Source organism: Pan paniscus, chromosome 19 (genome assembly GCF_029289425.2).
Source record: "Pan paniscus chromosome 19, NHGRI_mPanPan1-v2.0_pri, whole genome shotgun sequence".
Lineage (NCBI taxonomy): Eukaryota > Metazoa > Chordata > Mammalia > Primates > Hominidae > Pan > Pan paniscus.
In genome coordinates, this window is record NC_073268.2 from 91,664,635 (window position 1) to 91,676,524 (window position 11,890).

An 11,890-nucleotide genomic window follows, 5' to 3' on the forward strand; every position below is an offset into this window, starting at 1 on the left:
GAGGGGGAGGCCAGCAGGGGGAGCAGGTGGGCAGGCAGGACAGGGAGGCACAGGCAGACTCGCTGCTCCAGGCCCTTGCCTGCTTGCCCACAGGACTCCGGCTATGTCATCGCCCTGCGCAGCTACATCACTGACAACTGCAGCCTCCTCAGCTTCCACCGTGGGGACCTCATCAAGGTGCTGCCGGTGGCCACCTTGGAGCCAGGTATCGCCAGAGGCCGGCAGGGGCTCACACAGGGAGGGCATCCACTTGGCAGAGGCTGCCCGGGGGCAGAGGGTCCAGTGGGTGAGCCACATCCCTGGGTGCCTTCCAGGCTGGCAGTTTGGCTCTGCCGGGGGCCGTTCCGGACTCTTTCCTGCCGACATAGTGCAGCCGGCTGCCGCTCCTGACTTTTCCTTCTCCAAGGAGCAGAGGAGTGGCTGGCACAAGGGTCAGCTGTCCAACGGGGAACCAGGGCTGGCTCGGTGGGACAGGGCCTCAGAGGTGAGGAAGATGGGAGAGGGACAAGCAGAGGCAAGGCCTGCCTGAGACTGAGGAAGGAAAGGGGTTTGACCACTCCCGAGGCTGCCATGCGGTGGGACCACCCTGCTGTCCGTCTCCTGTGGCTGCCCCTCTGCCCCCTCCTGATGGCTCGCCTTGTCTCTCCAGCAAGACTGTGCACTCCTTGCAGGCAGGGGCTGGGCTGGGTGCTGCTCTTGTGTCCCACGTGGTACTTAGTTCAAGGCTGCCCCGGCAGATGCTTAATAAACAGCTCTTCACTTTCCTGGCTTCTGGTCTTGCTCCTTTGGTGTCTGGCTGGGGAGGGATGGGGCTGGGGCAGGACCCCTGGGACAGGGCACTGGACACTCAGGTGGCACCAGGTTTCTTGTGCTCCCAGCGCCCTGCCCACCCTTGGAGCCAGGCACACAGTGACGACTCGGAGGCCACCAGCCTGTCCTCTGTGGCCTATGCCTTTCTGCCCGACTCCCACAGCTACACCATGCGGGAATTCGCCCTGCGTTACTTCCGGAGGTCCCAAGCCTTGTGAGTGCACTGGGCCAACCCCTGTGCCTGTCTGTCCTCAGTCTTCCTGAGAGAGAGCACCCTGCTCAGAGCCACTGGGCTGTGCTCTTGGCACTCTCCCTGCCTGGCTGGCTGGGATGAGGGCAGGAGGGCCAAACAAGCTGGGCTGTCTCCCTCTGCCCCCCACAGGCTGGGCCAGACTGATGGAGGTGCCACAGGAAAGGACACGGACAGCCTGGTGCAGTACACCAAGGTGGGAGAGAGGCAGGGAGGGGTCTGGCCCGTAGATCTGCCCTCTGACCCCCACGGCCCCCCAGACCCATGGCCTCCTCCGTTTGACCACAGGCTCCCATCCAGGAGTCGCTCCTCAGCCTCAGTGATGATGTGAGCAAACTGGCTGTAGCCAGCTTCCTGGGTGAGTGGCCACAGGCATCCTGGGTCCCCATGTCTGCAGTGCCATGAACCTGGGTGTCTGGTCCCCTTATCTCCTTGAGCTCTGCCTGGCTCTGTCCCAGTCTGCCAACTCCGGGAAGCTCACTGGTGGTTCCTGGACCCCAGGGCCCTCACCCGCTTCTACTCCCACTCAAGGGTTGTGGGTTGTGTGGAGTCTGGGGTTGGAAGGCAGTCCATGGGTCCAGAGGAAGCTATGTGCTGTGTGGGGCCTTGGATACCCAGGAGCCTCAGTTTCCCCATGAGTCGAGCTGCAACCAGCTGCCCTGGCTGGCATCTATGCATTTTGAGAGTGAGGCATCAGATGGCAGGTGAAGGCCCTGCACAGCAACAGCATGAGCCGGGGCCAGCCCCAGCACAGCCCCAGCTATGTGCCCTGTTTCTTATCCTGCCTGCAGCCCTGATGCGGTTTATGGGTGACCAGTCCAAGCCCCGGGGCAAGGATGAGATGGATCTGCTCTATGAACTGCTGAAGGTAAGCCTGGGCTGTGTGACCCCCAGCGCCTGTGCCTGTCCTCCTGTCTTGGCCTGAAGGAGATCCCCTTCTCTTGGTCACTGTCCTTCAAATCATTCCAAAGTATTTACTGAGCACCCATTGCGTGCAGGGGGGTGTGGCTGTGAAGCCAACAGGCTAAGTCTCTGCAGTGCTTACAATGAGATAACTTATGTGTCTGGGAGTGAGAGGTCACTGGAGAGTAAGAATGCAGGGAAGGGGCTGCTGCAGTGGAGAAGGCTTTGTGGCAGAAGCCTTCCTACAGGGAGGGAAGGAGTGAGCACGGGGTGACAGAGAAGGGCAGGCAACAGTTCAGATGTGGGGGGAAGCCTCGGCACCATCACGCACCGGGACCAGTGTGGCTGAGCCTAGTGAGCTGCAGGGAGAACGGAGGATGAGGATGGGGAGCGGATGGTGGGTCCAGGCCACCACAGGCCTTGTAGCCATCATTGGCCTCTGATTTTTGGAGAGATGGGAAACCACCAGAGGATTCTGGAGAGAGACTCGGCTTACATTTCACAGGGTCACTCGGCTGTTGTTTGAGATTCTGGGTGTCTAAGTTTAAAAGCAAAAGGAAGTTATTGCAGTGGTCCCAGGTGAGGGATGGTGCTGGCAGCAAGGGAGAAGCAGAAGATTGAGCCAGCAGAGTGTGCTGACCAATTGCATGTGGGCTACGGGAAGGAGGACAACTACTGTCTTCAAGGAGCAGGTCTTGGCTGGTGGAGGAAATCTGTTTTGGACACATGAGGTCTGAAATCCCAGACTTCCCAGTGGAGGAGTCTGGGGTTCAAGGGAGAAGGCTGGAGGCAGGCACCAGGAGTCATCAAATGGGACCAGCTGAGGACACAGGGAGAAGGGCAGACAGAGAGAGGTTCAAGGGCACAGCACCGCTCAGAGGTCAAGGAGTTAAGGTGGAGCCAGCAGAGATGACTAAGAGATCAGATAAGCAGGGGCCAGGCGCGGTGGCTCACGCCTGTAATCCCAGCACTTTGGGAGGCCGAGGCAGGTGGATCACCTGAGGTAGGAGTTGCAGACCAGCCCGGCCACCATGGTGAAACCCCGTCTCTACTAAAAACACAAAAATTACCTGGGCATGGTGGAGCACACCTGTAGTACTCGGAAGGTTGAGGCAGGAGAATCGCTTGAACCCAGGAGGGTGGAGGTTGCAGTGAGCCAAGATGGCACCACTGCACTCCAGCCTGGGCGACAGGGCAAGACTGTCTCAAAAAAATAAAAAATAAATGAAAAGGCCGGGCACGGAGGCCCACATCTGTAATCCCAGCACTTTGGGAGGCCAAGGCGGGTGGATCACCTGAGGTCAGGAGTTCGAGATTAAACCTGGCCAACGTAGTGAAACCCCATCTCTGCTAAAAATACAAAAATCAGCTGGGCACGCTGGTGGCACGCGCCTATTAATACTTGGGAGGCTGAGGCAGGAGAATTGCTTGAACCTGGGAAACAGATTGCAGTGAGCTGAGATCATGCCATTGCATTCCAGCCTGTGTGACAGAGGGAGACGGGAGCAGCGAAGAAAGTAACTGAGTAGCCAGTGCAGTGATGTCTTAAGCTGAGAGAGACATCTTGAGCCAGCCCCAGCCCATGGCCTAGCAGGGTTTCTCCAGGGCTTCAGACCCCAGGCTCACCGCTGCCATCCCTCACCCCACCTGCCCTTCCTGTCCCCACAGCTGTGCCAGCAGGAGAAGCTGAGGGATGAGATTTACTGCCAGGTTATCAAGCAGGTCACGGGACACCCCCGGCCGTGAGTGGGGACCGGTGGGGTGGGGTGGCTTCTGGGGGCAGCTGGGCACTGTGGCCTGGCCAGCCTGAAGCCCGAGCGCTCTGCCCTGCAGGGAACACTGCACTCGAGGCTGGAGCTTCCTCAGCCTTCTCACAGGCTTCTTCCCCCCGTCGACCAGGCTGATGCCCTACCTGACCAAGTTCCTGCAGGATTCAGGCCCCAGCCAAGGTGCCCGTGGGAAGGGGAGATGGAGGAGAGGCAGGGGTTGCTAGGACTGGGAACTTGGTGGGCTTGGGGAGACCTGGCCATCTCATAACCCCAGGCTGGCTTCTCTGCAGAGCTGGCCCGGAGCAGCCAGGAGCACCTCCAGCGCACAGTCAAATATGGGGGGCGCCGGCGGATGCCCCCACCGGGTGAAATGAAGGCTTTCCTGGTACTGGGGGTGGCGGATGGGCATTGTGGGACACCCTGGGTGGGGAGTGTCTCCTACAGGAGACCACTGGCCGACTGATCCTGCAACCTGCCTTGGCAGAAAGGACAAGCCATTCGCCTGCTTCTTATTCACCTGCCGGGGGGTGTGGATTATAGGACGAATATCCAGACTTTCACAGTGAGCTTGGGGGCCACCAAGGGAGGAGGCCTTGGGCATCAGTTCTGGGTCCCCCAGCCTCCCTCCCCCTCATCACAGTCTGTCCACATGCCCAGGTAGCAGCAGAAGTGCAGGAGGAGCTGTGCCGGCAAATGGGTATCACGGAGCCTCAGGAAGCGCAGGAATTCGCCCTCTTCCTCATCAAAGAGAAGAGTAAGCTTGGGGATGGAGCCTCACGGTGGGGCCACTCCCCTGCCCAGGGGCGAGGTGGTTTGGTTTCTGCTGGGGTGGCAGGGCAGGGTGTGTGTGGTCTGAGCAGCAGTGGACCTAGGCTCCCCATGCAGGCCAGCTGGTGCGGCCCCTGCAGCCTGCCGAATACCTCAACAGCGTGGTAGTGGACCAGGACGTGAGCCTGCACAGCCGGCGGCTCCACTGGGAGACCCCACTGCACTTCGATAACTCCACCTACATCAGCACCCACTACAGCCAGGTCAGCCTGCCTGCCTCCGAGCTGCTGCTGCAGTTTGAGGGTGCGGCTTCCTGCCTGGGCAACCTCCAAGCCCCTCTCCCCACAAGGGTGTGGGTCTGTGGTGGCTGGGGGGTGACAGTGGCAAAAGGAGGCTTGAGCCTCTAGAGCCACCAACTGATGGGGGGCTTTGGACCACCGCTGCCCTCCTCACCGTGCTCCCCGCACAGGTGCTGTGGGACTACCTTCAGGGGAAGCTGCCAGTCAGCGCCAAGGCAGACGCGCAGCTCGCCAGGCTGGCCGCCCTGCAGCACCTCAGCAAGGCCAACAGGAATCCCCCCTCAGAGTGAGTGGAGGCACCTCCCGCCCCTAAGCCCCTCCCCTTCTCTAAGGTCAAGGCCATTTGACTGGTACCCTTCCTGGCCCTAACTGGACTGGCCAGGAGCAGCGGGGCCTGTGGACATCTGTCCTCTCCACCCCACCCCGAGCTCCTCTGGTGCGGGACCCTCACCTCATTCATGTGTATGGATGTCTAGTCTTGCCCACAATAGGCACTGGTTATTTGGCACGTGCTGTATGCCCAGCCCTGTACCAGGTGGTCAGGGGCCAAACTGACCCTGGTCACACATCCTAGGCAGGACCTGCTAGCTTACGTGCCAAAGCAGCTGCAACGGCAGGTGAACACGGCCTCCATCAAGAACCTGATGGGTCAGGAGCTGAGACGGCTGGAAGGACACAGCCCCCAGGAAGCACAGATCAGCTTCATTGGTGGGTCTGGGACTAGGGGACCGCTGGGTGGGGGCTGGAGGCCAAGAGGGAAGGAATGCAGGTAGAGGGGCAAGGAGGGGTCTGCGCCTGCCCTGTCCCTCTCAGCTGACCTGGGGGACCAAGCAGAGCAGGTTCCAGGGCCCCAGCAGTCAGATTTCCTGCCTGCACCCTCTCCACCCGCAGAGGCCATGAGCCAGCTGCCCCTCTTCGGCTACACCGTCTATGGGGTGCTGCGAGTGAGCATGCAGGCCCTGTCCGGACCCACTCTCCTGGGGCTCAACCGCCAGCATCTCATCCTCATGGACCCCAGCTCCCAGGTGGGCACAGCTCTTGCCTCAGCACTGGCCTAGGGACCCTCGGGCTGTTCCATCACCCACAATGACCCCTCCCCGGAGAGGAGACCAGCCCTGCTCTCTGCTGCCCCCAGAGCCTGTACTGCCGCATTGCCCTGAAGAGCCTGCAGCGGCTCCACCTGCTAAGCCCTCTGGAGGAGAAGGGGCCCCCTGGCCTGGAAGTCAACTATGGCTCAGCTGACAACCCCCAGACCATCTGGTTTGAGCTGCCACAGGTGAGTGGCCAGGCCTCTGGCCACCTTGCGAAGGTGGATGTGAGGGCCTTGCCCCAGCATGGCGTGCAGTGGGAGCCCAGGCCCAGGCCGATGCCCACTGCTCCGGAGTGCTGTGGGCCGGGGCAGAGGCGAGGGGCTGGCTGGGGAGCCCTCTTGTAACAGGCCTTTCTCTGGGCAGGCCCAGGAGCTGCTATACACCACTGTCTTCCTGATAGACAGCAGTGCCTCTTGCACTGAGTGGCCCAGCATCAACTGAGAGGAGTGCAGGCCGGGGAGAGAGGAGGAGGCCTCCCCCGGCCCAAGTCTCACCCAGATGGTCTGCCTTGGATGCTATCAGATCACTGTTCTAGAACCTGCCTCAGCACGGCCCAGCCGGCCCACATGCAGGCCATGAGGCAGGGGCTGCTATCACGTCACCAGCAGGCAAAGAAAACAGCCAGACCCTCTCCAGGACGGCCTGGGGCCAAAGGGGGCTGCAGGAACTCGGCTGGGGCACCTGAGGTTGCCCAGTCTGAGGGAGATGCCCACCCGACCCCAGGCTCCGCCCAGGCCCCACATTAGCACAAGCCCAGGCATGGGAGAAACAGCTGCTGAGGAAATAAAACTCCCTGGAGAAAAGGGCTGTGTGCACGTGTGCATGCCCCACCACAACACAACTTTATTCCTCTCCCAAACATCTGTCAGGCCTGGCCTTCCTGAGCAGGAACAGGGCCTGGCTGCCTCTCCTCTGCCACAGCTCTGACCTGGGCAAGGCTGGAAGCTGGCATCGTAATGGATAGGGGAGTGGGTGGAGGATCTGAGGGTCCCCTGAGTAGGTTCCGATACCTTGGACAGGTGGGCCTCATCCTGACTTAGAACTCGGGGAGGGGCCACTCTTCCTTCCCCTTCTTCCAGCAGCAGCTCCACCACCCTCCACCTTCTGTCCTCGACATGTGTCCCAGAAAACCCAGCCATGAGGGCCGCTCTGAGAAGGGTCTATAGGCTTTGCAAGCAGAAAGAAAGGTGGGCTGACCTCTGACCTGGATTCAGGGGGTGTCTGGGGTCATCCCCAAAGCCAAGTATGGTTGGAAAGGAGAAGGACTGAGAAAAGACGATGGCCCTGGCATCAGCAGGTGAGGCCCAGGATGACCCATGCTAGAATCTGGGGGAGGACGCGGGCCCTGCCCAGCCAGCAGTTGGTCATCTCTGGGGGCCACACAGGCCGTGCCAGTCAGCTTCGCTCTCGCACCGGGCCCGGCCATGGAAGAAGTGCCTGATGAGGTTCTGGGCCTCTTCTTTCACTACAGATTCAGGGTAGGGGCATGAGGAGGTGAGCGTTAGCCTCCTCCCTGTAGACCACCCTCCCAAGTGCCTCCTGGCCCTGGCAATGCCAGCGCTCACCGCTCCTTCCAGGAGAGGTCTTCTGAGTCAGCAAGTGTGAGAGGTGGCGGGCAAAGCCTTTAAACAACTCCTGGAAGGGAGAGGGAGAAGAGAAGCAGAGAGCAGGACCCTTGGTGGCCGGGCGCGGTGGCTCACGCCTGTAATCCCAGCACTTTGGGAGGCCGAGGCGGGCGGATCATGAGGTCAGGAGATCGAGACCATCCTGGCTAACACGGTGAAACCCTGACTCTACTAAAAATACCAAAAATTAGCCGGGCGTGGTGGCGGGTGCCTGTAGTCCCAGCTACTCGGGAGGCTGAGGCAGGAGAATGGCGTGAACCCAGGAGGCGGAGGTTGCAGTGAGCTGAAATCGCGCCACTGCACTCCAGCCTGAGCGACAGAGATCAAAAAAAAAAAAAAAGAGAGCAGGACCCTGCCCTGACCCCCAGAGCAACCCACGGCCATGACCCAACGGCAAGGCAGGCCCCAGGGAGGACGGGCGTGGGGCTGGCCCTAGGCCCACTGTGTTCTGGGGCTCAAACTCCCTGTCTCCCACCCCCACTACACCCACATACCCCAGGCCTGGGAGAAGGCAGAGCCCACCCACTCCCCCTACCTTGGAAGCAAACTTGCCCTCCTTGTAGAAAGGGGTGAGGCACTTGACCACAACATTTGCAGCCTCCTTCAAGGAGACGCCAGGAGCGGAGAGCTGGAAGGGGTCTTGAGCCGTGGGATTCAAGGTGCCCTGTTCGCTGGCCGAGATGCTGCCCTTGACCTCAGCTACGACGGAGGGCTTGGCTGAGGGGCGTGGCCTCTTCTGAGGCTGGCTCTCTGGGTTCTCCTGAGAAGGGCCACAGCAGAGGGTCACTCCTGAGCTCCCTTCCACTGGCCTGCTCCCCTCCTCCAGAAGACTGGGTCCCCACACCAGCTGCCTCCCTCCAGCCCAGCCCATCTGCTGCCAGGTGTGGAAAGAAAGCTGATTTTCCCTGACCCCTTGAGCAGGGCACAACAGCTCCTGGCCTCGCCCACAGCCCTTCTCTCCTCCCCAACAGACTCATCCCTGCCGGCACCTGCTGGGATCGAGGCCGCTTGCCCTTCCATGTGTCCTTTGCAGGGGTGGGCTGGACTTCAGGGGTGCCCTGGTCTCTGGGCGGGCAGGTGCTGGTGGAGGGAAGAGCAGGCATCACAGCACTGGGTCCTGGTGGCTCCCTCATCCCAGGAGGCCTAGGAGAGCCCATCTCAGGGGTGAGCTCTGAGCTTCAGACGCCCAGTGAGCAAAGGGGATGCTGCCGTGTGGGTTCCAGAAGATACTATGACTACCTGTACCCTTACCTTGGCCTCTCCCTGAGGCACTCCTCAGTCTGGGGAGGGGCAGGCGAATGTCCCCCGGCTCCATCTTCCTCCTCTGTGTACTTCTCTGGGGCCATCGGGGGTCCCTGAACCCCCTCACAGGAGGGGCAGGCACCTTCTGCCTCTGGGGCTGATGCCAGCAGAGCTAGGCTTTCCACCCTTCGGCAGAAGAAGCGGGCGATGCTCTGAGAATCCTTGTGGGCCGCTGTGGCTAGGAGCTGCTGTTTCTTGCTAGCCCGGCCCTTGGCAAGGGAGCTGCCCCCAGAGGAACTTTTTGCCTTCTTCTCAGGGGAGGGCCCCCCATAGTGAGCGCTGCCTCCAGGGACCTCCCCTCTGGGCCCAGGGAGGGGCTCACTCCCGTCCTCATCCAGGAGGCCACAGGGCCGGCTCGGGGGCTCGTGCTCGCCTCCCCGCTCGGGCTGGGGGGCTTGCTCCCCGATCCGAGTCGTCTCCATCAGTTCCGTGGCCGTCTGGAATGGGCAGGAGCCTTTGGGGAAACCAGCTCCCACCCGCTTGGGTTTGAGCTGTAAATGTGAGCAGGAGGAGAGGAGGTTCAGCCCACTAGGCCCCCTTGAGGGCACCGCTGGCTGGAGCAGTCACTCAAATTGGGACGGGGCTCTCAGGAGTGTGGGAGGGAAGAGGCAGGCAGGACCCTGGTGGGGAGCCAGGCCTTGCTTGGCAAGAGGTGCACCCCTGAGGGCAGAGGGGAAGTGAAGCCTTTCCTGGTCACAGGTCTGGAGGCCACTGGGCCACAGCTCACCGAGTACACATGGGAGGCTGGTGGAATGTCATACTCATTGGGCTCCGGGGGCTCAGCTTGGGCATTGCAGCTCTTGGCACTGCCTCCCATGTCATAGGGCTGCCCGTCCTTGGAGGCTCTGTGGATATCGGCCACCTGGGCAGGGATAGGCAGGGAGGCTGTGGCACCCGCCAGCTCCTCCTGACATGCCCCACCTAGCCCTCCTTTTCTACTAGGCACTAGAAGTGGGTTTCTGTGGCCAGTGGCCACAGGCAACTGACCACTGGGCAAGTTTTAGGCCTCCCATCCTCACAGGGTTGGCTAGAAACATGTCCAGCCAGTGGAGAATGGAGCTCTACCCCCATAAACTGTCTCTGGGGTGGGCTGGGGAGGGTGAGTTCTGGGCTGCCTGAGCCCAGAGAGCTGGCAGACAGCTTCTGCCTCAGAGTATGGAGGGGCCCCTGCAATGACCCTGGGTCCGCCTGCACCAGGCCCACCTTCTTCAGCACGCTGGCCTTGTAGAGGTTGGCCACCTTGGCGTTCCGGAATGTCTCATGTTCCAGCTCCATGGCCTTGGCCCGGAGGTCAGCTCTGTGGGTGCAAGGTAACAGGCACAAGGTATCAGGTGGGCCTGGGCTTCTCCCTGCTGAGCTCCTGCGGGACTCCAGGCCTGGTGGGGTAGGCCTTGGGCACAGGGATTCTGATTAGGACTCTCTGAGCACCCTGTGGCTTACTGTCCCTCAGCAGCTGCTGGTAGCACCTAAGTTGTAGCCATGCCTGGCCCTGGTGGGGTTGTAGGGGCAGTCCCCTGGAGTAGGAGAGGTACAATCTGGGGAGAGGTGGCCCAAACAGGCCAGGGTTGACAGGGTCCTGCAGTCTCCAAGGGAATGAGAGCTTGGAGTGCTCCTCAGCCCAGCGATCGTGGAACTCACTCATCAGTGGTACGTGTTGACTGGTGGTTGCTGCTCAGCGCCTCCTCCAGAAGCCGCAGGCAGTGCTCCCGTGCCTGGCACAGGACAGTGAGACTGGTCACATGGCCTCGCGGCTGGGGGAGGGCCCCGGGGAGTGGCTGAGGAGCTGCCCGTCTCTTACCTTCACAGTCAGCCTAGGGATCCTCCTGCTAGAAGCCTCTTTCAGGGGACAGTTCTCATCTGTGGGGGGGGGGGGTCCTTGGTCCCTTCACTCCACCTTCTGCGCTCTGAGGTCCCCCACACCCCAGATGAGAATCCTCCCTCCATGCCCCGGGAAGAGCCCACAAGCCTCCAGGAACATTTCTGTACTGACCTGGGGGTACAAATTCTTCTATCTTGGGGTCTTTGCCCTGGAGGACAACACGAAGGGCCCATGAGGCGTCCTGCCCTGCCGCAGGACGGTCCCATCCAGCACCAGAGAAGGGGCTGAGAGGTGCGAGCAGGGGGCCACCAGGGGCCCTACACAGGCCACTGAGTGCCTCCCCTCACCTTGCGCAGCTGCATCTGCTTCTGATAGAAGAGGTTCCACTCCCGCTTGTGGGCCTCATCTCTGCCTTCATATCCGCTGCCTCCAGAACCTTCGTCATACCTAGGGACAGGCCAGGCGTGAGTGGCCCTGGCCTGGGCTCTGCCCTCCCCATGTGTGCTGCTGCTAGAACGGCAATGTCCCTGATGTCCTATCAGCTCAAGGGGGGATTGCAGCATCGTGCCACCTCTGGTCTGGCCTTGGCGCCAAGGGAATGCCAGACAATTCCAGTGGGTTGGAGTCCCTGGCTTCTTGGCCCCTTACCTGCTGAAGCCCCCGTAGCCCTTGCGGCCTCCCTCGTACAGCTCGGGGTCAAAGCCATTCCCCTGGGAGGGCCCGATGCAGGTCTTGCTCCAGCTGCTGCTGCGCTCCAAGGCCTCCAGCTGCCTCCGCACAGCCGTGGGGTTCTGGCAGTGGTCGCAGCCTTTGGCGCAGGCAGGCAGCGCATCCCCGAAGTACTTGGCAATGGCAGCATGGCGGCACCTGGAGCAGGCAGCACCGCAGAGGTGAGGGGCGGAGAGCCCAGTCAGCCAGCATCTGTTCACCCGAGCCCGAATCGCTAGCTGAGCGAGCACTGCCGTGTCCGGCACCATGCCGGGAGCCCCACACCCCTCATCTCATCCAAGCTGCACCAGGCATCGTTTGGCTCTCCCCACTACACAGATGAGGACGATGAGGTGAACAAACTTTCCCAAGGTCACGTAACACATGGGGGTCTCCCGGGAAGCAGGATGTGAACCCCACTCTGTCCAGTTACTCCTCTGCTCCTCCCCTCTGTCCTCTGGCAATGGGATGTAGATGCTGGCTCTGCCATGAAGGCTGTCTTTTGGGTGACACACTTCACCTCCTAAAGCCCATGCATTCCCTCCC

At 61.3% G+C, this 11,890-nt stretch overlaps 2 protein-coding genes across 6 annotated transcripts in view; one reads left to right on the forward strand and one right to left on the reverse strand.

Moving 5' to 3' along the window:
* The window catches only part of MYO15B (myosin XVB), a 39,645-nt gene extending 32,952 nt beyond the window's left edge, over positions 1 to 6,693 (forward strand). Inside the window, exons 48-64 of the mRNA XM_063599408.1 lie at positions 94 to 205; positions 315 to 484; positions 879 to 1,024; positions 1,193 to 1,256; positions 1,349 to 1,418; positions 1,852 to 1,928; positions 3,632 to 3,705; positions 3,797 to 3,912; positions 4,023 to 4,117; positions 4,217 to 4,294; positions 4,390 to 4,486; positions 4,618 to 4,763; positions 4,970 to 5,085; positions 5,374 to 5,507; positions 5,691 to 5,824; positions 5,935 to 6,075; positions 6,254 to 6,693. Coding sequence (XP_063455478.1) covers positions 94 to 205; positions 315 to 484; positions 879 to 1,024; positions 1,193 to 1,256; positions 1,349 to 1,418; positions 1,852 to 1,928; positions 3,632 to 3,705; positions 3,797 to 3,912; positions 4,023 to 4,117; positions 4,217 to 4,294; positions 4,390 to 4,486; positions 4,618 to 4,763; positions 4,970 to 5,085; positions 5,374 to 5,507; positions 5,691 to 5,824; positions 5,935 to 6,075; positions 6,254 to 6,331 — 1,848 coding nt within the window. The 3' untranslated portion in view covers positions 6,332 to 6,693. The remainder of the gene's footprint in view (positions 1 to 93; positions 206 to 314; positions 485 to 878; positions 1,025 to 1,192; positions 1,257 to 1,348; positions 1,419 to 1,851; positions 1,929 to 3,631; positions 3,706 to 3,796; positions 3,913 to 4,022; positions 4,118 to 4,216; positions 4,295 to 4,389; positions 4,487 to 4,617; positions 4,764 to 4,969; positions 5,086 to 5,373; positions 5,508 to 5,690; positions 5,825 to 5,934; positions 6,076 to 6,253) is intronic.
* Positions 6,694 to 6,697: 4 nt separating this feature from the next.
* The window catches only part of RECQL5 (RecQ like helicase 5), a 40,343-nt gene continuing 35,150 nt past the window's right edge, over positions 6,698 to 11,890 (reverse strand). For 2 of the 5 annotated variants that reach the window (XM_003813279.6, XM_063599405.1), the window contains 12 exons: positions 11,285 to 11,503; positions 10,984 to 11,083; positions 10,808 to 10,844; positions 10,616 to 10,674; positions 10,456 to 10,529; positions 10,021 to 10,114; positions 9,545 to 9,679; positions 8,767 to 9,308; positions 8,505 to 8,595; positions 8,051 to 8,275; positions 7,456 to 7,525; positions 6,698 to 7,355 (listed from right to left, as the gene is read on the reverse strand). In XM_003813279.6, the coding sequence (XP_003813327.3) occupies positions 7,255 to 7,355; positions 7,456 to 7,525; positions 8,051 to 8,275; positions 8,505 to 8,595; positions 8,767 to 9,308; positions 9,545 to 9,679; positions 10,021 to 10,114; positions 10,456 to 10,529; positions 10,616 to 10,674; positions 10,808 to 10,844; positions 10,984 to 11,083; positions 11,285 to 11,503 (1,747 nt within the window). In that variant the 3' untranslated portion in view covers positions 6,698 to 7,254. Of the gene's footprint in view, positions 8,276 to 8,504; positions 8,659 to 8,766; positions 9,309 to 9,544; positions 9,680 to 10,020; positions 10,115 to 10,455; positions 10,530 to 10,615; positions 10,675 to 10,807; positions 10,845 to 10,983; positions 11,084 to 11,284; positions 11,504 to 11,890 lie in introns of all 5 variants that reach the window. The other 3 variants (XM_024926267.4, XM_008965843.4, XM_063599404.1) reach the window with 3 other exon arrangements.